This window comes from Zingiber officinale, chromosome 6B, assembly GCF_018446385.1.
Source record: "Zingiber officinale cultivar Zhangliang chromosome 6B, Zo_v1.1, whole genome shotgun sequence".
In the NCBI taxonomy this organism is placed as follows: domain Eukaryota; kingdom Viridiplantae; phylum Streptophyta; class Magnoliopsida; order Zingiberales; family Zingiberaceae; genus Zingiber; species Zingiber officinale.
In genome coordinates this window covers 136,490,492-136,514,630 of record NC_055996.1, presented here as the reverse complement: position 1 = coordinate 136,514,630, position 24,139 = coordinate 136,490,492, and the positions used below count along the sequence as shown (strand labels likewise).

The 24,139-nt window shown below is 38.9% G+C and overlaps 6 protein-coding genes across 10 annotated transcripts; 2 read left to right on the top strand and 4 right to left on the bottom strand.

Annotated features, from left to right (window-relative positions):
* Positions 1-1,837: 1,837 nt before the first annotated feature.
* LOC121989782 lies at positions 1,838-4,032 on the bottom strand. The gene is made up of 4 exons (XM_042544023.1): positions 3,875-4,032; positions 2,339-2,378; positions 2,163-2,272; positions 1,838-2,087 (listed from the first exon to the last, which is right to left on the bottom strand). The coding sequence occupies exons 1-4, from the start codon at positions 3,971-3,973 to the stop codon at positions 1,980-1,982; spliced, it is 357 nt and encodes a 118-aa protein (XP_042399957.1). The 5' UTR covers positions 3,974-4,032; the 3' UTR covers positions 1,838-1,979.
* Positions 4,033-4,186: 154 nt separating this feature from the next.
* LOC121989781 (THUMP domain-containing protein 1 homolog) lies at positions 4,187-7,359 on the top strand. Its single transcript, XM_042544021.1, has 7 exons — positions 4,187-4,325; positions 4,431-4,547; positions 4,734-5,102; positions 5,924-6,063; positions 6,158-6,278; positions 6,573-6,713; positions 7,013-7,359. The coding sequence occupies exons 1-7, from the start codon at positions 4,257-4,259 to the stop codon at positions 7,094-7,096; spliced, it is 1,041 nt and encodes a 346-aa protein (XP_042399955.1). The 5' UTR covers positions 4,187-4,256; the 3' UTR covers positions 7,097-7,359.
* Positions 7,360-8,094: 735 nt separating this feature from the next.
* Positions 8,095-8,801, top strand: LOC121989780 (copper transporter 5.1-like). The gene has a single exon (XM_042544020.1). It carries the CDS (start codon positions 8,202-8,204, stop codon positions 8,628-8,630), a length of 429 nt encoding a protein of 142 aa, XP_042399954.1. The 5' UTR covers positions 8,095-8,201; the 3' UTR covers positions 8,631-8,801.
* A 348-nt stretch (positions 8,802-9,149) lies between these two features.
* On the bottom strand, positions 9,150-13,507 carry LOC121989778 (chaperone protein dnaJ 16-like). 5 transcript variants are annotated; one of them, XM_042544018.1, is made up of 12 exons: positions 13,133-13,507; positions 11,485-11,608; positions 11,241-11,323; positions 11,025-11,136; positions 10,848-10,952; positions 10,606-10,656; positions 10,324-10,410; positions 10,121-10,229; positions 9,907-10,055; positions 9,771-9,824; positions 9,477-9,675; positions 9,150-9,424 (listed from the first exon to the last, which is right to left on the bottom strand). In XM_042544018.1, the coding sequence occupies exons 1-11, from the start codon at positions 13,288-13,290 to the stop codon at positions 9,481-9,483; spliced, it is 1,227 nt and encodes a 408-aa protein (XP_042399952.1). In that variant the 5' UTR covers positions 13,291-13,507; the 3' UTR covers positions 9,150-9,424; positions 9,477-9,480. The 5 variants fall into 5 exon arrangements, with proteins under 5 accessions (XP_042399952.1, XP_042399951.1, XP_042399953.1 ...); XM_042544017.1 differs by having other exon boundaries at positions 9,150-9,413; XM_042544019.1 differs by having other exon boundaries at positions 9,150-9,398.
* A 991-nt stretch (positions 13,508-14,498) lies between these two features.
* Positions 14,499-19,241, bottom strand: LOC121989777 (putative DNA glycosylase At3g47830). The gene is made up of 5 exons (XM_042544014.1): positions 18,760-19,241; positions 18,459-18,659; positions 17,824-17,880; positions 17,533-17,749; positions 14,499-15,550 (listed from the first exon to the last, which is right to left on the bottom strand). Exons 1-5 carry the CDS (start codon positions 19,084-19,086, stop codon positions 15,444-15,446), a joined length of 909 nt encoding a protein of 302 aa, XP_042399948.1. The 5' UTR covers positions 19,087-19,241; the 3' UTR covers positions 14,499-15,443.
* On the bottom strand, positions 14,773-15,365 carry LOC121991617. The gene is made up of 2 exons (XM_042545601.1): positions 15,339-15,365; positions 14,773-15,288 (listed from the first exon to the last, which is right to left on the bottom strand). Exons 1-2 carry the CDS (start codon positions 15,363-15,365, stop codon positions 14,773-14,775), a joined length of 543 nt encoding a protein of 180 aa, XP_042401535.1.
* Positions 19,242-24,139: the final 4,898 nt, after the last annotated feature.

Genomic DNA, 24,139 nt, shown 5'->3' with positions numbered 1-24,139 from the left:
AAATCTCATGCCAATAGAATTATCTTTTTTCTTTATAAACCCTAATCATTTCCATGTATTTTACAATATGAGACTATACAAATCCAACACTCAAACATATTCTCTTGGTTACATATAATAATTTTATTATTGTGTCAAGACTTTCTTTCCTCAAAATTGATTGATATGTTTTTAATTAGCAATAAAAATATATATTAATAATATTATAATAATTTATTACTCGTTTCCAAATTAGTTAACATAAATATTTTTATTTTTAAAATTTAACTAATAAAGAAGTGAAGTTTGATGCAAAATAAAGTTATTGATACATGATTTGTCACTACTTTCAATTGTATAAATTATTATTGACAATATATGAAATTATTCTTTTAAATTTTACTAATAAAATTAAATATCATGCTCGGGACATGGTTGAGTTGACTAATGCACAATGGACAAGAGGTTGAATCTCGATAAAGCTGAAAAAATGCTCTTCCCACAATAGTCAACTACAGCTTCCTGATTTACCTCCTCATATAATCGTAAAATTAGTCGTGTTAAACTGCTAGGGTGACAACTTTTACTTTTTACTATAACTAATAAAATTAAACATCGCTAATAATATTTATTTTAAAAATACTAAGGTCTTATTTTTTCTGCCTAGGGCCTTAAGAAGGGTTGAGACGGCCCTGAACCTGCACAAAGTCGGGCCGGGAAGGGGTTCCCGGCGACGACCCTCCGACGCTCAAGTCAGGTAAAGCTCGACAATAAAGAAGTGGCTCCAAAAATCGTATCTCGCGTACCTCCGGCGAAGTATAAGACTCCTTATATAGAGCGATGAAAGAGCTCACGCACACCTACCGAGGCTAATACATGTCCTCAGCCTATATCTCGGTATGTGTTTGTCAGAAAGTTTACCTGACACCATACTGCTACAGTCCGGGCACGTCTTCGATGGGACAGTAGAACACCTTGTCGACAGATTTAGAGTATGACCTAGTCATAGGACTTGACAGCTGTCATAAGATGGTCCTTGTCCTTCTCTCCCTACCCCATGCCGAGGCGTCCGTCTGGCCGGCCGGACGACACTCACATCACGTCCAGGCCTCCATAGGCATCGGTATGCTGGGGAGATCCTCGGTGAGGTGCTATGTATGGACTGCTAACAATATGTTACCTTATGTCTTCGCCCGAGCATGACTTCCGCTTGGCCTTTCGTTACTGTTCAATCGAGCGCCGGAACCCCGACTCCTGTCGGGGCGCCTTTTGCCATCGATCATTCATCGATCGACCGGCCGGGAGGTCGGCCCATCCTTCTCCGGTCGATCACCGGGCCCTTTAACTTCCACGTGACGTTGACCCCTCAAAATAAGGATCCCCTATTCCAACCGCCGAATCAATTAACATTAATTAATTCTGGGCACCATTAAAAAAATAGTAATCATTAAATCATTTTAACGTTTTCTGAAGTGAACTTTTCCATTTTATCTTACATTTAAATCTATCTGAAAAATTATATTATTTCATACAAAACTAATTATAATTTGTAAAATATTTTCATAAATTTTAACATATACTAATTCATATAAACTAAATATATGTTATATAAAATAATTTAAAAAATTCAGAAATAATTAATTCACAAAAGTTACTATTTTATTATATTTACAAATGCTAATCCAATTTCTCAAACAGCCATTCTTTCAAGCATTGTGACATTGATATAATCTTTCTAAAAAAACTTTATGGAAAAAATATATAATTTAAATGTTCAATCTCAAATGCTCGAGACAACCATAATCAATACACTACAATTATATGAAGATTTGTTTTTTGTCAAAAGAAGAGAAAAATCTTTCCAAAGTCAAAATAAAAGTTATCACAAACCAAAAACCAAACGGATATTCTGTAACACAAGCTTAAAAGGTACATAAATTGTAACTCATAAATCTGTAATCTATAGAGAAAAGGTTAGAAATTATGTTGCAAACCACCACTTAAGTTGTCAATTTGGCATCAGCATCCTTCACTGCACTAATTAGATGAGTGATCCGATATTGAAGTTTCCGGTTTTCTGCTGTAAGTTTTTGTATTTCCTTTGCGGCCTGCGAGTCGATGCGTAAGCTTGTAATCGAAATATTGCTATCATGTTTAAGAAGCAATTTGAGTAATACAACAACCTTGTCTCTTTCACTTGCTAATTCAGCCTGTGCAGCTTCTAGCTTCGACTGGAAATCATTAATGATGATGGATGATATTTCCATGTTTGCGCATCCACCATCCGTCTCGCCTAACATAATTAGTAGTTTCACATGAATACAATTTGAACCTAGTTCCTGAGATAATTTAACCATACCTTTCCTGGCAAGCAAGGCCTCCAACTTTGCTAATCGATCCTGTAAAAAAAAGTGGTGGTCAAGGACAGGCATTCCAAGTTCTTTACCAATGTATCATTTAAGGAGATATAAATAGGTAGAGTCGGAAAAAAGAAAGAAAATGAGATAAACTCAGAGGAAGAAAATGGACAAATTGGCCGCCCGAGAAGTGAGAATAGGACAGTTCTGTCAACCGAAGGAGTAAGAATCCTATCGCAAAGATGTCTATCTATGATTCGGCATATAGTATGAGAAAAATGTATTACAGTGATAACATAGATGAAAATTAGTGATGTCTTGAGTAATTATTTTCCAGTAAAGGCAAGACCCATGACAACTAGTTGCACCCTTGGTTAGAGCAAATCATGTCCCAAGTACAGATGATGCTCAAGTGTCTCTTAATTACCACATAACAAACGAATGGTGCTATCACGAAATGCAAGAAAATTATTCTGTAGAGTTTATCAAAAAGAGTTGAAAAAAATGGTAGAAGAATGTAATCATTAGATGAACCATGTTGGAGCATCCGAAAGTATATGGAACGCATTAGGTGAAGGAAATATTGTAAACTAGAACAGTTTCAAGTTAAATAGATAATTTCCATTGCGCTATTGTGATGCAACTACTTTTGGATGTTTTAAGAATATTATTTCTATGTGATGTATTTTGTTGAAAAAAAGGGTAGGGAAGTATTCTTATATAGTTGGAAGTATTGAGGTATAACAACATGACTCAAGGAAGATGATGATGATTTGCACTAATGATACTGTGAAATTCTAGTAAGCATATCTATTTGAGAACCAATAGGTAATTAGGATGTCATCTAGGCACTAATATATACAGTTTGAAGGCTAAAACAGTGCTTAAATAGCCCAAAAATAGTAGTTGAAGAAAAAAAGTGGAAATTTTGTCTATATGATTATTCTACACGTACAAAACCAAAGTTAGCAAAGGAATTAACTAGTCTGTGATATTCCAATAAGTTCTATGCCAATTAACAGTCCTCCTAGCAGTTAATGGCCTTAGATATTAAGAAATCACTTACAAGACTCCTGGTACTAATTTCATTAGCACTATAACTTTTTCCCACTTTCTATAACGTGTTAATAGTTGAAGGTGTAACTTTGTTGACCTAAAAGGTGCCACCAAACATGAGAAGGAGCAGCTGGTGCACAGTCCTTGCAAAAGGAAACTACAATCAATTACTTCAGTGAACTCCTGATAGCACAGAAGTATATCGCTAACCATCAAACAGTATGAAAAATGGAGATACAAGTAAACTGAGAAGAGTAAATGATGTCAAACAACTCTATTAGGTCATGCTAAATATGACTCAGACAGATCATGTCGTGGGGGAGAAAACAAGAATCGGAGCCATGTTTTCCAAAAAAAATAATTAGTGTCGCTCAAAAAATCGAGTTTTTTCCCCCAATTGTTGCTTAAAAAAAACACTTCTAGAGGACGAAAACCGAGAGGGGACTCCGATCGATGAAGAGAGCAGAAATGGAGAAGAGTACCTCAGCTTCAGAAGCCCTTTGGAAGAAGGGCTTGAGGACCTCTTCCATGTCCGAAGTAGCCTTCCCGGCCTCCGCCGCCGCCATCGATTGCCCTTCCATTATTCGCCCACGAATCGGACGAGCGATTTTAGAAGCAAAAAAATTCAATTTGGTCCCTGTAGTTTGTTGTTAATTTACTCTATGTTGGTCCTCTAAAAAATGCAATTTTGATTTTCTCCTCCTTTACGGACCACGATGGTAGAAAATCAAGTTGAACCGCCTTTATCTAAACCGGGTTCGGTGAACCGGGATCCACTCGCCCACTACCTGCGGCGGTTCGATCCTAGGGTTTAAATCTCGACAACGCCACTGGTCTTCCAGAGAAGAGAGAGAGAGAGCGGCCATGGCGGACAGCAACAAGGCTAGCGTCCACGGAAGCAAAGGGAAGAAGAGGAAGTACCTTCCCCATGGGGTAAATCTTCTCTCCTCCACCTTTTAACCTTCTTTTACCTTTCTCTCCTCCTCATGCATCATCAACTGAACTTTGTGTTCGATGATCTGTACCGTTGCCGCGCAGAAATCCGTCAGGAAGGGATTATATCCGCTGCGTCCAGGTGTGCAAGGTTTTTTCCTTACTTGCGACGGAGGGAGGGAGCGCCAGGCGGCAAATGAAGCCCTTAATCTCCTGGAGACTGTTCGTTCTTGTTCTCCTCTGAATTGGGTTCCACCTAGGTTTTATATCTAGGTTAACTGTATTTATGTAGCATTAAAGATTAGAGCTTTCTCATCTTATTTTTGTGTCTGCTTTTTGGCCTTTGTTGTTGCATAGCAATCCATGGATGTGTGGTCTAATGTAGGATTGCTTTCCTTCAATGTGCAGTTTTATGAAGAGTTAGTGCATGGGAAAGAGTCGAATGCGAAATCTAGTGCTGTTCCTAGCAAACCACTAAATACAAAAATTAAATTTAGTGATTCTGATTCTTCTAGTGATGAAGAAGATGATGCTCATGCGGAAGAACCAACTGCTTGCCCACAAGACCAGGAAGACCTGCAAACGAGGAAGGACAAAGAAGATGCCCCCGCTGTCCCCCATGACGGTGAAGAATTGGAAATCCCAGAACTTGCCAATGAAAGGGAGGAGATACCATCTAAGAAGCAACGAGTAGATGCAGATGCACGAAAACAAGAGGATAAACCTATTGATGAGTTGATTGAAGAGGAGCTCAAGGAGCTAGGAGATAGGAAGAAGGTTTATTTCAATTTGATTATTACTTTTAAATCTATCTTATCCTGTTGCTATACTGATTTGCTCAGAAAATTCAAAGATGGTACAATCAGGAAGTTAGAATCGAGCTTATTAGTGTCGTACTCTCTCAAATCATGATCTTTAATTTCAATTGATATCTCAATTGACCTTTACATGCTTCTTTATTACTGCCTTGTTTGCTGATGTCCGTGCTAATTAATTGCTGCCTGTACTTCATGCATCTTTACTTCTTAAAAACCTTTTTTTTGGACCTCAAACATTCCAATGATAATTTGTTTGGAAAAGTTACTGGATTTATCAATTTCTATTTTTCTGAAGAATGTTAGTCTAAGACATAATCTTCAATATAGCATTATTTTTGTCCATCCTGTAAATTGCTAAAGCTGTATTCCAAAATTCAATCTCAGTCTCTCCATTATATGGTCCAGCCAGCACATAATGAAGTATATCCACTATGGCAAAAAATGACATACATCCATCAATCTCTTTTTGGACGACATTTTAATCCATGCACCATGCACTTGAACTGGGGTTTCATTAATAGGGTTCCTTTTCATTACTAATCTATGTCAGAGATTGTGACTGTAGTTTTATTGAATTATATATATATATTCTCTTCTGACTAGAATCCTTTGTAAGCTCTAGGTCTCAATTTGGGTTTCTTCTAGGTGTATTAGATCCTTCATATCCTGAGGCTGGTTGTTTGTTGTCCTAACTTATGTTCATGTTTCTTTGATGCTTTAGAATTTGTTTTTTTTTTTTGTTTGTTATGTTAATTTTTTATCTTTGCATTTTAAAAACAGAGGCACTTTGTGAGCCTTGACTCTGGTTGTAATGGTGTCATCTTTATTCAAATGCACAAACGAGCTGGAGAGCCTGGTCCTAGTAAAATTGTGCAATACATGATGACTAGAATTGCTTCGACAAGGAAGCATATGTCAAGGTCCATTTTTCATACCATCTCAATTTTTGCTAATTTTGTTGGTAAACACTATAAAAGGACCAAACTTATTCAAATTCCAAACTTTGTCTTCCAGGTTTATATTGAGATTTTTACCAGTTGAGTTGGCATGTTATGCATCAGAATCGGAGATTTCAAAAGCAATCAAACCATTAGTTGCAGAATACTTTCCGAGTGAAGCTCCTACTCCACAAAAGGTATGGTCATATCCTTCTATTTGAGATATTATGCATGATATCTTCTACAAGCATCTCTTAAGAACATGGATGAAATATAGAGGAATAAATGATAAAGAAATTTGCCACTTTGTTTTGAGAAAGTAGCGACTTCTGTTACTTTCAGCTCATAATTTTATATGTATCTCCTGTCACAATTTCCCGGGTTTTTTTTCTCTCCTTTTCTCCATGCAAGTATTTATTGTTTTTGTTTTCAATATTCTTTAATTCAAGAAAAAGATAGAAGATAGCTTTAGCTACTCCTTGCTCTTGTAGTTTGCAGTACTATACGATGCTCGAGCTAATACCAGTGTTGAGAGGATGACGATCATAAATGCAGTGGCAAAATCTGTTCCCCAGCCTCATAAAGTGGACCTCAAAAACCCAGATAAGTCCATCATAGTACAGATTGCTAAGGTACCTCTCGTCTCTACCACTGCAGATTTGTCAATCCTACTTTCAGTTCTGTGTATCCTTACATTTGAGAGTAGATAAACTAAGTGAAATATATTATAAGATTAAAATAAATACACAATTAGAAGTAGTAGTTTTCCAGTTGAAGACAAAACCTCAGTATGAAGTATGAAATGATGTTCTTGACTTGAAACTGATTTCACTTGTTAAGTTTTACTTGGTCATTAATATTTTCGCCTTTCTTTGACAAAACCAGGCTAAGTTTATCTGATCATGAAATTATTTTGGTGATCTGTTGACAGACGATTTGCTTGATTGGAGTGGTTGAAAGATACAAGGAGCTTTCCAAGTTCAACCTGAGGGAATTAACGTCGCCAAAGCAGTAAGGGTAGTACGACTTCCATGAAAACCGATACATCCACGAGAACATGCATTATTATTATCAAGAAATAACCTGGTCCGATAATTGTGTGATAGAACAGAGACCTGTCCATTTATTCAGTAAGTTATAAAGAACATTCAATGTATCATTAAAATGGAAGTCTCGTTCGTTAAATCAATGCGTGTCATTGTGGGATCATTAGAAATATTCTTCCGTGTATTTTTGGACTAAAGAGACATTTTTCAATCTCATTTATTACTTAGTTTATGGGCAAGTTTGTATAAGCTGCTTCTAGGGTCATTGTGTCGTGATTTACCTCTAGAAGGTTATAGTAAAAGGGTGGAACGTGGTCCGTCCCAATGATGAAGTATTCGGCACGGATGCAGGTTGGTCCAATTATTTGTTCCACGTAGCTAAAAAATATTACTAAATGAAATAGTTACCGAGTAATTTTTTTAATTTATATATCCAGTTCAATCGATTAATCTTGAAAGTAATTGATCTAATTTTAAAATTTTTAATCGATGATTAAGGTAAATCGTTCATTAGATCTATCTAGATAATTAGTAATTTTAAGCTCTCATTTAAGGAAAAATTCGTTGAAATTTAAATATTAGATTCTAGTTATTTATGAGAGGATTTAATCAGTACATCATTATTTCAGAAGCTACCGAGTAATATAAACAAACCGAATAATATAAAAATATATATGATATTTAAATTTGATCTGGAATTCAAAAATATAAATAATTTTAATTCATTTGAAATATGTTCGAATTTTAGGTAATGTTAATTATTAAAGATCAAACAAGTGTGTCGTGTGGAACCGGGTTCGAGTCCGACCCCAAGAGTTGGAATTTGGACGTGATTCTGGTTAAGTGCATCTCAGTTATCGGATTGGTAGTACAAGTTGTACTGCACCCATTACTCAATGTAAAATTACGAATCCGTCCTTCCACCGTGGGCAGATGTTACAGGGTAGAACCCAGAGTTCGAGATATAGCGGACGATAGAACGTTGGGTTTTTATGTACACTTTCCCGATTTAAGTTTTCTCCTTTTATCCAATTTCTTCTTCCGTCGCTGGTTCCTCCGATCTCAGCCCTCAAGATGATGCACATGACCTTCTATTGGGGCATCAAGGCGACGATCCTGTTCGATTCCTGGCGGACCGACTCCTGGACCTCCTACCTCCTCAGCCTCGTCGCCCTTTTCGCCGTCGCCGCCTTCTACCAATACATGGAGGACCGCCGACTCCGATTCAAGTTCCTCGCCGTCGGATCCAAGCGCTCCCCGATCGCCGCCCCTCTCCTCGCGCCCGCCTCCTTCGCCGTCGCCGGTTCACCGGCCAGGCTCGCCACCGCCCTCCTCTTCGGCGTCAACTCCGCGATCGGGTACCTTCTCATGCTCGCGGTCATGTCCTTCAACGCCGGCATCTTCATAGCCGTCGTCGTGGGCCTGGCCGTCGGGTACTTGCTCTTCCGCAGCGGCGGGGAGGAGGACTTGGTCGTCGTGGAGAACCCATGCGCCTGCGCTTGATCGGATCCGGATCCGAATCCGGATCTCTTCGTACGTACGCCTCTCTCTCTCTTGTTACTGATGTATCATCTCACTGCTCCCTTATATGAACTGAAAAGGCTGCGATGTCCTTATGGCAAAATCTCTTGTACAAGGTTTTATAACTATATTTATCTTGTCCACTTTTTGATATGCTCCAAATCTTCTATCTTGAAAACCCTAAATCATATTTAATGATGAACTTAAATTCTTCCATCTTAATCAAGCTAAATCTGTGATTACTGTGTTTGGATTAGGCTTGTCAATAATGGTTATGACGCTCTTTCTAGTGGTTGAATTTAACATGAATTGTATGAAACTTATAGTAACACTCAATTATATAATGAATAAACTCCACAATGAACAACAATAGTTGTTATTTGATGCCATGCTAATTGTATAATAAATAAACATGTAATTCAGATCAATATAAAGTTAAATAAAATAATATAAAAAGCTGAATCTTGTTAATAAGTTTTACGATGCACAAGTTCATAGTGATGAATGAAAAGGATCAGGGCAGGTATCAAGACCATTGATGGTAGTCTAATATACACAAAGCATTGCCTATATCCAAACTGCCAAAATGACAGCTAATAGATAATATTAGCTTATATCATTCAGAATTCGCGATTGATAATCTACCGACGAACACGAAAAAGGGAAGGGAAGGAATGGACCCCTACAAAGATAGAACAAAATGTGGTCTTGAGAGGCATCCATGATTGATCTTTGCAGCATCTCTAAATGCTTCAAAAAGCAAACCTATAACAAAGCTAAACCATTGGACGGTAAGAAAGTTCGAGTAGAAGATTGGCAATTTCTTACCGTCTTAACATGCTTTTCGACGATCGACCTTCAAGTGAATTTTGAACCATTTCTTCTTTCTCGATCGGTCCCTTGGCTTCTTTTCTTTTGTCGGGCACTCTTCTTCACACCTAGACCCCTTGAAGGTGGTTCGTTTTGAAGGAAGATTGGTGGTGTATAAAGCATGGATTGCATTCCTTTCCTTCAGAAGCTCATCGATCTATCGCAGGAGTAACAATAACAATCGTAATAGACCAAGTAAAAGTAGATAAGAAAAAGTGCACTTATTCAGGTTGTGCGAAGCAAAGAACTCACCCCTTTCATTTCCTGAGCATATCTGTCGGTCATCTCTCTGAATCTTGCTAATACCTGTTAATTTCATATGAAGAAGACAAGAAAACTGGTATGAACAATGTAAACAAAATATCGGTAAACCAAGAGGCACATAAACCTCTCTATACTCCATCTCAAACTTGGAGATCTCAGCTCTTTTAGTTAATATCTTCGCTTCCACGTCTTGGAGTTCTCTTGTTTCAACTGAAAAGTTCTCCGCTGACATAACTTCTATTGTGTAATTTGCACTTTTAAAGAAGTTGTCGCCTAGAAAGAACTCTACGATCAGAAATCACTCGGCAAAATAATATAAATATGACTAGAAAACTTACCATAGACTGCAAAGACATGGATGCCAGGTTTCAACTCATTTACCTCGCATGCTTGAAACCCATCCAATTTCTTAAAGAAGGCGGAATCAGGATCTTTAGCAATTGATATCTTGAAGAAACAAATGTGATCAATACAAAAGAGAGGTTAAGTTAGATGGTCCAAAAGTTGGGTGTACAACTTTTGAGACAGTCGTCCACCTTACCGAATGGCTTGGATCAAACCGATATACTGGAAAACGAAGGAAGAACATTCCTGCTGAAGCACCCTTGCCAGTTTTAGTGCTGTCTTCCTGCACCATTCATTAAGTTTGATGAACATCAGAAGTACTATTAGTTAAAAGATATATCATCATCTAATAACATCATGAAGTTAACTACAAAGAGAGGACAATTTCAACATGATTACAATTTAGTATGAACTTCAAACAGTCTTCTTTTGTAGATTTAATTTCAAATAATAGATATTAGCCCAACATTTAGCTAACCTGCAACACGAGGCTCAGTCCACCACTCTCTTCCTGCTCGAAGTACAGGAGCTGTACAAAAGGTAAATAAAGTAAAACAAGAGGTTTTAAATTCCCGAAATGAAAAAAATAAAAAGTAGTTTAAAACCTCGTTATGAACAAATTGAAAAGCAAAATCATTTTTTGTCGTAAAATATCCATAAAGAACTGCTAACTGGGGCATTTATGCTCCATTCAAATGTGGACTAAGATGCTGAATTAACCTTGAATTTGCTTTTCTCAGATGAGCAGACCCTACAAACCACTCCCGCGTGAGCCTCCCTTTCTGTTATTTCTACTGAATAAAAGTGCGCGCACTGCTTTTCCACCTGCACAACATTGGAAGAGTAAACAAAGGAAAAGTGGGATGCAGTCCTAAAGCCACTAAGACAGAGTCTGACCTTTCTAGAAATTGACTGCCCCAGCGAAAGCGGAAAAACAGCAACTGAACCATTAAGTGCCTCCTCCAAAACAATTGCAGAAACAGTTGTCTTAATTGGAACACCAAGTTTACTAACATGCAGAACAGATTGTGAAATTTAGTCATCGAAACTTTTTTCAATAGTTGTACAAAAATGCTATGATGAGATGCAAGAATAGTAGCTGAACGCATTTGCCTGAATAGTGCAGCAAACATAGTGTTGACAGTACTAAGACTGGAAAGATCAAGCTCCAGCTCTTGACCTTCTGCTTCAATAGCCTGGTCAGGTTAAATTCTAGCTCGTTATCCATTTGGTGCTTGAATGAGACGATGAAATAGACAAAGAAGCGGAATGTAAATATAGCTGTATGCAGAATCATGAGAGAAAAGCTAATAGCAAGTGAACCAATATAAAGAATGAATGAACTTGTATCACAAACCTCGAAACCTGATGTGTCATATTGACGTCGTTTATTTGGATCGGACAATATACTGTATGCAAAAGTGACTTCCTTAAAAACATCAGCTGCTGCAGCATCATTTGCATTTTTGTCAGGATGGTACCTGCAAAGTAAGCACAACTACATGGATTTCCAAGCAATGAAGTTTCGATTCATTGCTGTTACTAGAGAATTTCCAAGCAATGACTTGAAAGTAGCTACCATTGAATGAACACCACAAGCTTAACAAATATTCCCTACCAAGATATGGATTAACCAAGTTTGCTGTAAATAATTTAGTAAATTAACTTATTGATGAGTCCAAGTAAACAAGTCCTTGATGCCCAAGTTGTAGGAAGCATACTACATAGTATCCAAAATTGATTTTGTTAAATGGTAAACTGATTTTGCTTACACTTTGAATCCACCTAAAGCATTTTCTTTGTCTAACCAGCTAGCTCATTGTCTGCATAACCAACGTCAGTATGAACTGGATGTTTTTATCTGGATTGTATTATAGCCGAATTGTCAATAAAGATATAGAATTCAATATATTAGCAAACATAAAGATGCTTATTTGCTTCAGAGTTTGTGGATTTCATTGTTTGAGTCTTCGTGGTAAACAAGAAGCAAATGATTAAAAAAAACTATGGTTCACCTTGACCATGAATCCTATGACATTGAACTAAAGCCTAAAATAGAATTAGCAACACCTTAATCACAAAGTTGATTTTTCACAGTTGGATATTATCATGTTATTAGTCCTGGCTGATTTCATACAATAATTCAAGAATTAGTTAGCAAGGACATGGTACAGAGCAAAGAGTTCAATCAGTTGGATAAATTGTAATCTGTATTCTCAAAGATGCCACAGTCACATAATCTGCATATACCAAAGGTAGGTGTTGAGGATGATAATTTAGCTCCTTAATAGCATCTACATAACTTCGTCCAGACCTAGTGCTAGCCTTGTGGTCATTTGCAGAGGAGAAAGCTGTGCAATCGTGAATATTGAAACATATATTCATCAGACTTGACACAGGTAGTAGCAGCAAAGCCGCATCTACTTGATTTTGGTTTCCAAAACTTCAATACCCTGGTCAACTCTAAACACTCTTATATATCACGGGTAGTAGCAGCAAAGCTGCATCTACTTGATTTTGGTTTCCAAAACTAAAATACCCTGGTCAAGTCTAAACACCTTAGATATCTGGACAACAGACATTCTGAATGTTGTTCATCGGGATATAGATTTTTTTTTTCTACTGTGAAGCTAAAATGTACGTGTTGAATGTGTACATTTTAACATTGCAGACTACAAGGACGTCGTTGACATGTTGAATGTTGTTTACCTTAATACAAGTTTTTCCTACTATAATTTATAAATCCTTTGTAAGATCAACTGCAAACTAAAAGGAATATGATATGTAATTTTCAACTTCGAATTTGTTCCTGTGTTATGCATATCTGTTAGCAAATTAGTCCTTCATTCAACCCAAAAGGCTGGATTTCGTTCTCATCCAAACACGCCCCTTGTAGAAAATAACAAACCGAATCCAAAAAAACAAATGCACCAACAGGATCGACATTCAAGAAATAAGCATGAATCAAATAGCAAGCAAAACCAAAACTAAACCCAGGTCCCCACCTGAGCGCCAATTTCCTGTACGCACTCTTGATTTCCTGATCCGTAGCATTGCGAGCCACCCCGAGAACTTCGTAAGGATCTCTCCTGGGATTATTCGGCGCATTATTGGAATCCACCTTCTTCTCCGACTTCGACGAAGAGAAACCCGGAGCAGGCATCTACCTCCTTTGAAGAACGACAGCCTCCCAGAACTACTCCCAACTCCTTCAAAGGATCTGCGCCGGAGACTACAACCCGGATTTCCTCGGCTACACCTCTCAAAACCAAACTCCAAGGCAATGGCGTTGCGGGATGGTGATCGGAGCCGCCACGAACGGTGGAAGAGGCGGAGAGAAGAGAGCGAAAGAGGAAGAGGACTTTCAAATGTACCTCAGGGACACTCTGAACGGTCTTAATCTCAGCCACACGACCTGCTCATTTAACGTCCGCATAAAAATACATATACGAGATCATACATCTGACCGTTTATTTATTCATTTTATAACATCGGACGGTGGATCCTTCCCCTCAGGAAGAGAAAGCTTTACTTTTTCCGACTCATTTTCTATCCACTCAAGCCAATACCGAACTCGCGATTGGGTTTAAACGCAAGCTTTTTGTGGAGCCCGGTGGAGCAGGAGCTCTGCTTCTCGTCCGTCCACCGTACACTATTTCCTGCATCCGATGGGACCCGCTGAGGAATACTCGGTCACTATCTGTTGTACCCAGAATTATACCTTTATGTTCTATTAGGTGTCCTTTGGTGAGGTCACCATGCACACAAAAAGAAACAAAAAGAGAGAGAGAGATGGGTATTTCGATCGGTATTTTTGCTTTTCCATTATCGCTACGCATATAGTTTTGTCTTCTATCTTCAAGAACATGCTTTCAAATAATGTTTTTTAAAATATCATATATAAACCGATATATATAAACCGATTTATAGAGATCATTCATCTTCATTTTCCGGATGCTGGCTCCGAGATATATAAACCGATTTATTCCTGATTATATATACAGTCATATTTATGTAACTGAACATATTAATTTTCCACTCAAATAAAAATATTATATTTTATTATTTCATATTTCATCAAAAGCAAAGAATTTTTAAATGCTTTGAAAGTATTTTGACAAATTTATAGTCTACGGCATTTTGAAAATCAGATAAATTTTCCCATAAAATTAGTATCTAAATTACATCCAAATGCTTAGAATTATTTAGTTGCAGCCAGATTAACATTGACAGCTTCGAGCACTGATTTACTGATATCTACCATCTCAAATCACCTTACATAGATCGATCAATCATCTTTAACATAAAAGTTAAATAAGTCACAGACCAACATAGAGCTCAATGAACGACGATGAGATGATGACGAAGATATAAACAAAGAATTCATCTTTATAGAGGCAAAATATGTACATCTCACATAGAAGCTCCTCTTCGATAGTCGATGCTTCGATGTTGGGGCAGTTGTCTAGTTCTTGAAGTCTACGAGAACAAAAGTTGCTGCGAGAATATAATTCACATGCAACAATTCATTGGATCAAACTACCATGTAGATTGAGATCCTTGCAAGTAGCTTTTTTAGTCGAGGAAATCGGTCGATCCGTGTATTGTGACTTTGTGAGTTCATAGGCTGGAACATGTCCCTTGGCTAAGCTTGGAACCCATTTCTGGTAGTGTTGCAGGCAGTGGACTTCACCGCAAGGCGCAGCTGAAGGTCCAGTTCTTGGTAACTTTGTTTTGACCTGGACAAGGACGAAGATATGGCGGCGATTGGCCAGCTTGGCAATTGTTTCTCCTGTTGCATCATTCCCTGCAAGCCGGGGTGCTGCTCGACCGGAAGATGAGGCACAAAGGTAGGTGGCTTAGATGGCAGGAGACCGCCTGAGAAGGCATTCTGATCCACAGTCTTGAAGTTCCCATTTGACTCTTCAAACAAGAGGTAGTCAGGCGCGGTGGCACGGTAGTACCATGGCACCGATAAGTCGAATCCGGAGCAGTGGCTTTTGATGAGAGGTTGGAGGTAGAAACCGACGCCAGTTCTCCTGGCCTGGAGCTCCAGCTTCTTCCTCTTCAACCGCTCTTTCTTGTGGGCATTCTGATGGCCCCCGAGCGCTTGCGAGTTTGGGAACTCCTTGCGGCAGAATTGGCACCCATACTTCTTGTCCTCCGGTCCACTGACAGAGCAGAAAGCAGGGGCAGGTGAAATCTTCTCACCATCCTCCTTGTTTCCACTCTCCCCATCCCCATTTGGATCGAACTCAAAGCCAAACAAGCGAATCCTTTTCTCTTCTCCTTTGTCTGGATAGAGAGAGTTGGCTTTCAGCTCCCTGGAACCAGAACCTTGTGCTGCCACACCAGTTTCCATTTCTTCAGTAGGGATATTGGATGAAGAGCCAATGTCGGATCGAACCCATCCTTATACTGAGCTGACATGACTTTTCTCATCAGTAAATTAATGTTTCTCCACAGCAAATACATTGCTAGAGTCAATCAAAGGGAAAAAAAAAAATCAAGATACAAAGAGCATCACCAAGTGGATGCAACTTTTGTTTTATATTTTTCTTCTACATGATAGCATGCTCTGGAAGTTTCATCGTTTCAATAAACAAAGTGGAAAAATACTAATAACTGCAGGAGGACAAGATTAGTACCACTTAACAGAAAATCCAACTTTGTTGCAAATAAACGTGAGAATAAGAGAGCATATCACTTGAAATCCTAAAAGGTGAAAAGCTAGAGATGCATTTGTGTAGCTCCACAACTTTGTCCTACCAATTCAATATAAAACAAAAATGGGAAAGAAACTTGTTTTTTGCTTACCATGCTTAAAATCTTGAAGCACTGGTCCACTACGGCAGGTTGAGTGGCCTCGTACCCAGTAAAGTTAGACAAATAATAGTACTTATGCAGCTATTTGCATAATCCCACACATGAGTGTGAATCAAAGAGGAAAAGAAGTATGAATATTATAAATGTAGATGACAAGAGAGTGACTTAAAGGTACACAACCTAATTTTGGCCAGAAAAAAAAAAAAGAGAATATAATGAGTGGGTAGTGATGTAAGCAAGTATTAACAATGTTGATAATATCAGAACATATCTTCTTTAGAACCAAAAGCATAGGATTGCCTATGAGTTAGTTGCTAACCTCTATGATAGACAAAGACAAGCCAATGAATAAGAGTTGAACAGAAAATTTTCAAGAATATTAAACTCGATTGCATCCACTTTCTTCCTGACAAATCCCCGTCTAACATATTGGTTTGAAAGTTCTCAGTTGCGCAGTCCACCGATAGCTCCTGGTGCAATCAATCCTTATACCAAGATTAGTTACTTTAATCTACTGCTTTCTTGCAAGACTCCCACTCAACCAATTGCTCTTTTAAATAGATGTCTTTATTGGACTAGCAAGTCATCAACCATTTGCAAGTTACAAGTTAGAACCAGTGGACAACTAAAACAAAAAGAATCCTTGAATTAGTCATCAATTGATTGCATTAATTATGAAAGATCGCTTTTTTTTTTAATTTACTAACAAGGAACTATAAGACACTATCCAAAAAAGAATACCTTTTTGTTGGACAAGGACAAATAAGATATGGGTGTTCAATTGGAAGGGAACTATTTCAACTTCTACATTGTTTTTCAAGTAAGGAACAGGATTAGGTGGCTTTGGACTGAATTCTCTAGGAAACAATACAGGTTAAAGACAAAACAGTTTGCTTTATGACATAACCAATTGCAAAGAATGTTTTTCTTTAAAGAGATAAGCTGTTGAGGAGAGAATTATCTCTCAGGCTTCCCCTCTTAGCCGTATCTTATAGCATATACAAGTATATAAATGACTTATCTGCCTATCCTTGATTGATACAATCATTCATTAGCACTCTCCCTCGAGTTGGACTACTACCTCATATCAGCCAAGCTTGTCACATACAACTTCAACACTAGGGCTTCTTGAAAACTTGATAAGATGACCATCATTTGAACTGATACATATAGTGATGATTTTTAAACCTTGATTTTTCTCTCACAAAGGGACAACCAACTTCAGTATGTTAAATGTATTCATGGAGCGCTATATTCAAAGCAACATTTCAAGATAGCTAATTGTCATAGTACAGCTTCATGAGTTCATCTTCAGTAACTTTCATTTAGGTCAAAGACTATTCAAGCACTCTAAGAGATGACCAATGAGGCCCAACTATGACAAGCAGATGTACAGACTAGGTAGAGTTCAATGTGTTACAGCTCAGGCAATTGAAGAAGGAAGAGTTGCAACCAACATAAGGATAAAATACAGTAGCTTCAGTGCTTCACTCATAATATTTATGGGAAAGATAGCAGGTGATGCAGATTTACAGAGATGCAAGCTGGAAATGATTAGCTTATTTCGTTGTATTCTTACAGTACTGAGTGAGAGGGCAGGAAACCTGTGGACCATCTCCCGTGTTCTGATTACCTCTTCTAACAGAACACCTGTGACAAAGTCTTCCATGAGTTACAAGAAGACAATTCAGGTCAAACTTCAAATGATTAGGTATTCTATTATTGAGGTGGATATATGCTTGCTCTCTGTTTGCTTTAATGGGGATCCAACCAATGTCCCTCGTTATCCGAAAAACCTGCAAAAGCACCATGGTTCTGCATATATTAGTTGATACTTTGCTGGAATTTGAGATTAGTTAAAAGAGCACACATGAGTATCCACTGGGAAATCATCTCGCTGAAGCTGGAACATTAGAACACACGCTACCTGGCATGTAGAAAGTGATTAAAACATGATTGATAAATAAGGACCGTTTTGATTGCACAGAATAGTAAAATAACAAATTCGATGAACTTGAGCTCACAAAGTTACAAGATTTGTAATTGAACAATGACAAGGTTCTTGCGAATCAAGATTTGTAGCAAAAATATCACTGTTTGATCATCCTTCCAGCCAATACAATTGCTCACACAATTGGATTTTCCCTAAGCCTTTGGATTAGCACAAACCCCTAAACCTTTGGATTAGCACAAAGCAGCGCATTGAATCAAACCTATCTCACAACGCCCATGATTTGAAGCCCGAGATAAGCTCAAAACTCAATGGAAACACATCGCATAGTAAATCTTCAATTCTTCACCCTAGATATCGAGAATCAAATGTAGCCAACAAGGTAACCAAAACATGGTAATCCAGGAGACTCATCCAACAGTTCATCCTCGAAAATTTTAACTTTCGAGTAGAAAAGGAACTACTTAGTAGAAATCAAACTAAAATCGGTTTCACTTCACTCCCCTTTAGATTCCCAGACTTAAAATTGAATAAGAATTAGCAAAAAGTGGTACCGTTTTTGGTCCTATTCCCTTGAACTTGGATAGCTCAGCTTTGATCTCGTCCACAGACAAGCTTCGCAAGTATTCCAAACAAATTTCGCCTCTTTTCTCCTTCAATGCCCTCAGAATGTTCTTTATGCTTGCTGCCTTGGTCACAGCCAATCCTCCACACCTGATGGCATCCTCTACCAGCTTTGTGTCCGCAACAAGAGCCTTTTCCCATCAAGAAACACAAAAGTCGCGAATGATTAAATATTACTATCTACTAGGGCAAATGGAGGAGGTCGGATTGTGGATGCCAGAAACGACTAACTTGATCCCAGGTAGGGAAGGCGGTTTTAAGGGACTCGAACGCCCTTCTCGAGTTCGACTCCGTAGTATTCTGAGACAAGAGCGTACTCACGAGACCATCAAGGACCGTCTCCCTGGCATCACCGCCCTCATCCAGGCTGTCGGTGGACCTCCGGTACTTGGCGAACTCCTGGGGGAATCCGTGGTGGGCAAGGAGAGCGTCACGCACGGCCTGGCATTGCTCTGAGGTAGGGAATAGGAGGTCCGCGTAGGGCTCGAAGGAGGGTTTCAGAGCTTCGATGGACCGGGTAGGCGAGGGCGAGAGCTTCCGCTTAGGGTTCCTTGGCATTTTGCAGCAGAGGAACGTAGCGGATCGCGAGTGGTTCTTCGAGGAAAATGGAGGCAGCGGAGGACGACGATCGGAGGCGGCGGTGAGCAGGATGGCCGTTCAGGTGCTCGACGGGAAGCCGCTGCGCAACGTGATCATCATTTGGCAGAAGCCGGCTCCTCATGGGCTTGAAAAGTGAATTGGGATAAATAATGGGCCAATCGGCCCAATTAGACAACACATGGGCCTCATTAAGGTATTTTGACTATGACGGTAGACGAAACAAATATCCCTAAATAAATTTGGTGTTCAAATTTGATAATAATTTATTTATGTTCTTTAGATACCAAGTTAATTAAATAAGTTTGAATAATTATTAAACTCAATGAATAAATTTGAATACATATTTTCGGATTGTAAATCTTAGTGAATAAGATTTGTGCCCCTGGAGTAATAGTATAATAACAGTACATTATAATGTGTCTTCTCAATTTCTCATACATCTAACATTATAACATTATAATGTGTCTTCTCAATTTCCTTTAATAGATAATTAACCTAAAAATATTGGCTAATAAGTTACTGTTATGAGCACTTCTCGATTTACTTTAGTAAATGATAGAAAACTTTTGAGAAGTCGGCTCGTCATACTAGATTTAGTCGACGTAAGCTACATATATAATGTTAATTAAAAATAAATAAATAAGGTTTATGAATTGTTCATGAATAATATTCATGAATAAAATTTATAAATTATATTGATGGATAAAATTCTCATCAATATGATAAATAAAATAAATAAGTTTATATGATCGTACTTTGATAACTAAACGAATAAGCTTAAAATTATAATTTTTTTAAACATTCAAACAAGTTAAGAGAATATAAATAAATCAAACTTAAAGTATAAGCAAAATCAAGAATAATAATTTCAATGATCAGATTCATTTTAGACTCGACTAGTTTATCAAAATAAGTTTGTACATCATAATTGTTGACACAGGGAGATGATAGGGAGATGATAGGGAAACTCGGCTCGATCAATAATTAAAGCTCAAATTTTGATAATTTAAAAAATTCTACCTAGTTAGGGAGATGATAGATAAATAAATAAGAGAAGATTTAACAACATTAAATTAAAGAAGCAACAAACTAAACACATTTAATGGTGAGCTATATTGGACTATAACTATATTATAATTAGTGGTTTTGCTATTGTTAAAATTTATTGAATATTGATGTCGTGATGATAAGGGGTCCTATCCTGCAACCATGGTAGAGGTCAAAGGAGATTCAAGTCAAGGCGATCAACGCTTAAAAATCATCGGTCGATCCGATATCACCTTTAACTCGGCCATAAATCGAGTGCCCAACACTAAAATAAGAGGACAACAAAGCAAACTCGACATCAGACGAGCACGTGGACAGTGAACTTCCGGCTAAACGGCTCTTCCGCTCAACCTAGCAGCAAAGTCGACATCAGACGAGCACGCGGTAAGTGGACTTCGGCCGAGCGGCTATTCTGCTCGTCCTATCAACAGACTCAACATCAGGCGAACACGCAGACAGTGGACTTCCGGCCGAGCGCCTATCTCGCTCGGTCCAACAACAAGCATGCAGACAGTGGACTTCTAGCTGAGCGGCTATCCCGCTCGCTATTCCGCTCGGCTCGACAACAGACAGCATGTGGACAGTGGACTTCCAACCGAGCAGCTATTCCATTTGGCCAAGCAATAGACACAACAGGCTATCTTTTTGACATCCTTTTGGGAGCTAGTGTCGCTGACAGGTGGCATGGTCAGACAGAATATTGTACGACGGAAGCTTCCACTGTTACTTCAGAGATATGCTTGGTCCGTTAAGGTATTGTGTCAGAGACACTTTACTGACAGGTCTTTTCAGGGAAAGCTTTGAGATGTGTGCTCACCTTGGGAAGCATGCATGTGTGCTACCGGAGCTCTATATAAAGGGAGGTCCAAGCATCGTCGGAGGTATGTGATATCTTACTATTGCGTTATAGTCTTCTTGTTGCTCCGCTCTTTGCTTTTTTTTTCTTCGCTAGAGACAGACTTCAACGTCGAAGGATCATCGTCGGGGACCCCTTCCCTGGCTCGGCACTGACGCCACTTGTGTTGCAGGCCGGAGTGAAGTCCGCAAGAGGTCAGAGGGAGCGTCGCATCCCCAGCATCCATCTCATCGACTTTCGAACAGGATCATATTTGGCATCGTATGTGGGAAATGAAGGCATCCATAGTATCATGCTCGTTCGACCAATGGGGCATGGATATCGTTGGACCATTCCCAATGACGACTGGTCAATGGAAGTTTCTCCTCGTCACGGTCGACTACTTCTCTAAATGGGCGGAAGCCGAGCCACTCGCAAGAATCACCGAGCAGATGGTCATCAAATTTATTTGGCAGAACATCATTTGCTAGTTTGGCATCCCACGCCGACTTGTATCTGACAACGGAAGGCAGTTCGTCGGTCAGAGGCTCAGAGAGTGGTGCGAAGGTTATGGTATCCAACAAGCCTTCACGTTTGTGGCCTACCCATAGGATAACGGGCAAGCCGAAGTCGCCAATCGGGAGATCCTCAGAGTCTTACGCGCTCGGCTCGACCACGTTGAAGGCAGCTGGGTCAACGAGCTCCCCAATGTGTTGTGGGCTCTTCGCACGACTCTAAAGGAGGCGACTAGCATGATCCCATTCCATTTAGTATACGACAGAGAGGCAGTCGTCCTCGTAAAAGTCGGAGTAGAGTCCGATCATGTACAACATTAAGATGAAGACAACGCCGAACAGAGGCATATGGAGCTCTACTTGGTGGACGAAACTTGCGCTAAAGCAGACAATCGGCTAACGGCGTACCGGCAACGGATGAAGCAAAACTACAACCGGAGAGTGATCCCAAGATCCTTCCAAGTCGACGACCTCGTCTGGAAGAAACTGAAGTTGGTTGGCGATGTCACCAAGCTCGAGGCCCCATAGGCAGGACCTTCAAGGTCATGCAGAAGTTCCATTCGGACACCTATTATCTGGAGGATGAAAAGGAGAGGCAGCTTGAGAGGCCATGGAGCGCGAATCATCTCCAACCCTACAAGGCTGGATGAGAGGTGTGAGAGTGAATATTGTACTTTTTATATCTTTTATATGTCTCCCGAACGCATGGCAAAGTTTGAATAAAAGAGCAAAGTCCTCAAGTACATCTCCCTCAATGGTCGAGCGGCGACCTTAAACCTGAGATTATATTAACGGTCGAGCGGCGACCTTAAACGCATGTCTCCATCAACGGTCGAGCGACGACCTTAAACGCAAGTCGTCATCAGCGGTCGAGTGGCGACTTTAAACCCGAGTCTTCGTCAAATCGTCGAGCGACGACCTTAAACACGTGTCTCCATCAATGATCGAGTAACGACCTTAAACGCGTATCTCCATCAACAGTCTGTTAAAATGTATACTAAAAGCCTAGTTTTTTGAATAAATATTTATTTTGAAATGAGAATCGCATTGGTCAAATGTCTGTATTTAGTTAAATGTAGTTATCCATTTAATTTATATTATAGATAACATGGTGTGTGGTGTCACACAGAAGATTATGTTATCAGTTCCTTATAAATTATAAATAGAAGCACACAACCAAGATGGATTAGGACAAACCATTAGAATGGTTGTAATATAATTTGGTATTAGTTTATCTTGACTATAAAATTACACTAGTACACTATATGTATATAGAGCAGGATCATTTGAGGTTGTTCCTTTTACACTGACTGTATAAAAAGAACAGAACCTCTGTTATTATGGATGTGCGTACTCTTAATCCCGATATAATAACAAGCACATGTACTTAGTATTTATTTCTTTAATTTATCAAATGGTGAAATTTATTCGTTAAATCAATATGTCTGATAAGTTGGGAAATAATATTATTTATATGGTATGTTGTTGATTATAGAAGGTATAACACCCGTAAATTTCTTTTATTTTTACAAAGAGCAAAAAGAAGTAGAAGAATAGAAAAGAAATAAAAATAAATTTATATATGGCATAGGCTAGGATTGAACTCTAGACCTCTTACTTAAGATTGGTTAAAGTTGTCATTAGGGTGGTGGTAAAGCATCACATTTGCAATAGAAAACAATTCCTTATAAGCAGATTTTATGTGAAGAGATGTTTTAACTTCCACTTAGTATAAAAAGGAAATTAAGAGACTAAAAACCTAACTCTTGATTCCCTTTCTTCCTCCCTAGCCGAATTCCCTCTCCCCTCTTGTCATTTTTCGGCCAAGAACCCTAGGGTTCCAAATTTCCAAAGCTTTTCAAGAAAAAAACCTATGAGGAGGCTTCCCCACGAGGAATAATACGTGGGGGAGGAGAAATCCGGAGACCAAGGCATATTAGGGAGGCTTATTCTCCCAAAACCCTAGTGGTATACTCGTAAGGAATAGCGAAAGGATGTAAGTATCTCTCGCATGCAATATAAGTAGCTTTAAAGATGCATTTTGTAATGTCTTTTATGCATGATTTAGAAGATGCATGTTGAGATATGATTTAGACGTGTTAAGGAAGAAGCATGTCATGTTATGTATGATGCCCTCTAAATTTTTGGGATTAAGAGCATGTTTAGATCGTCTTGATTTGCTTCCCATTAAGTTTTGGGACTAAGAAGTATAATCAAGTGCCTAAAGTGCATCCCAATAAGTACGGGGGAATTAAGCGCACATAAGGTGTTTGGTTAAATACCAAGCAAGTGCAAGTACAAGAAATTAATAGTTAAAAGAAAGTATTTTACTTTAGAAAGACATGTACCGAACACAAGTGTTGGAACCCCAAGGTTGTTTTGGTGTGATCAACAAGTTAAGTTAGGTCCTGTGTGTTTCTAACCTTGTGTCTAAGTGTGCAGGAGCTTAGGAGCACAGGTACTCGAGCAGAAAATGCAGCTAGCGAGAAGGACGGCACGCGGTGCGTCCGAGGGACGAGGCGCTGCGGAAGAGTACACTGGCGGACAAGAAGGAAACGTGCGGTGGTTCCGAGGCATGAAAGCCGAAGCGAAAGATTGCTCGGGGAGCAAGAGA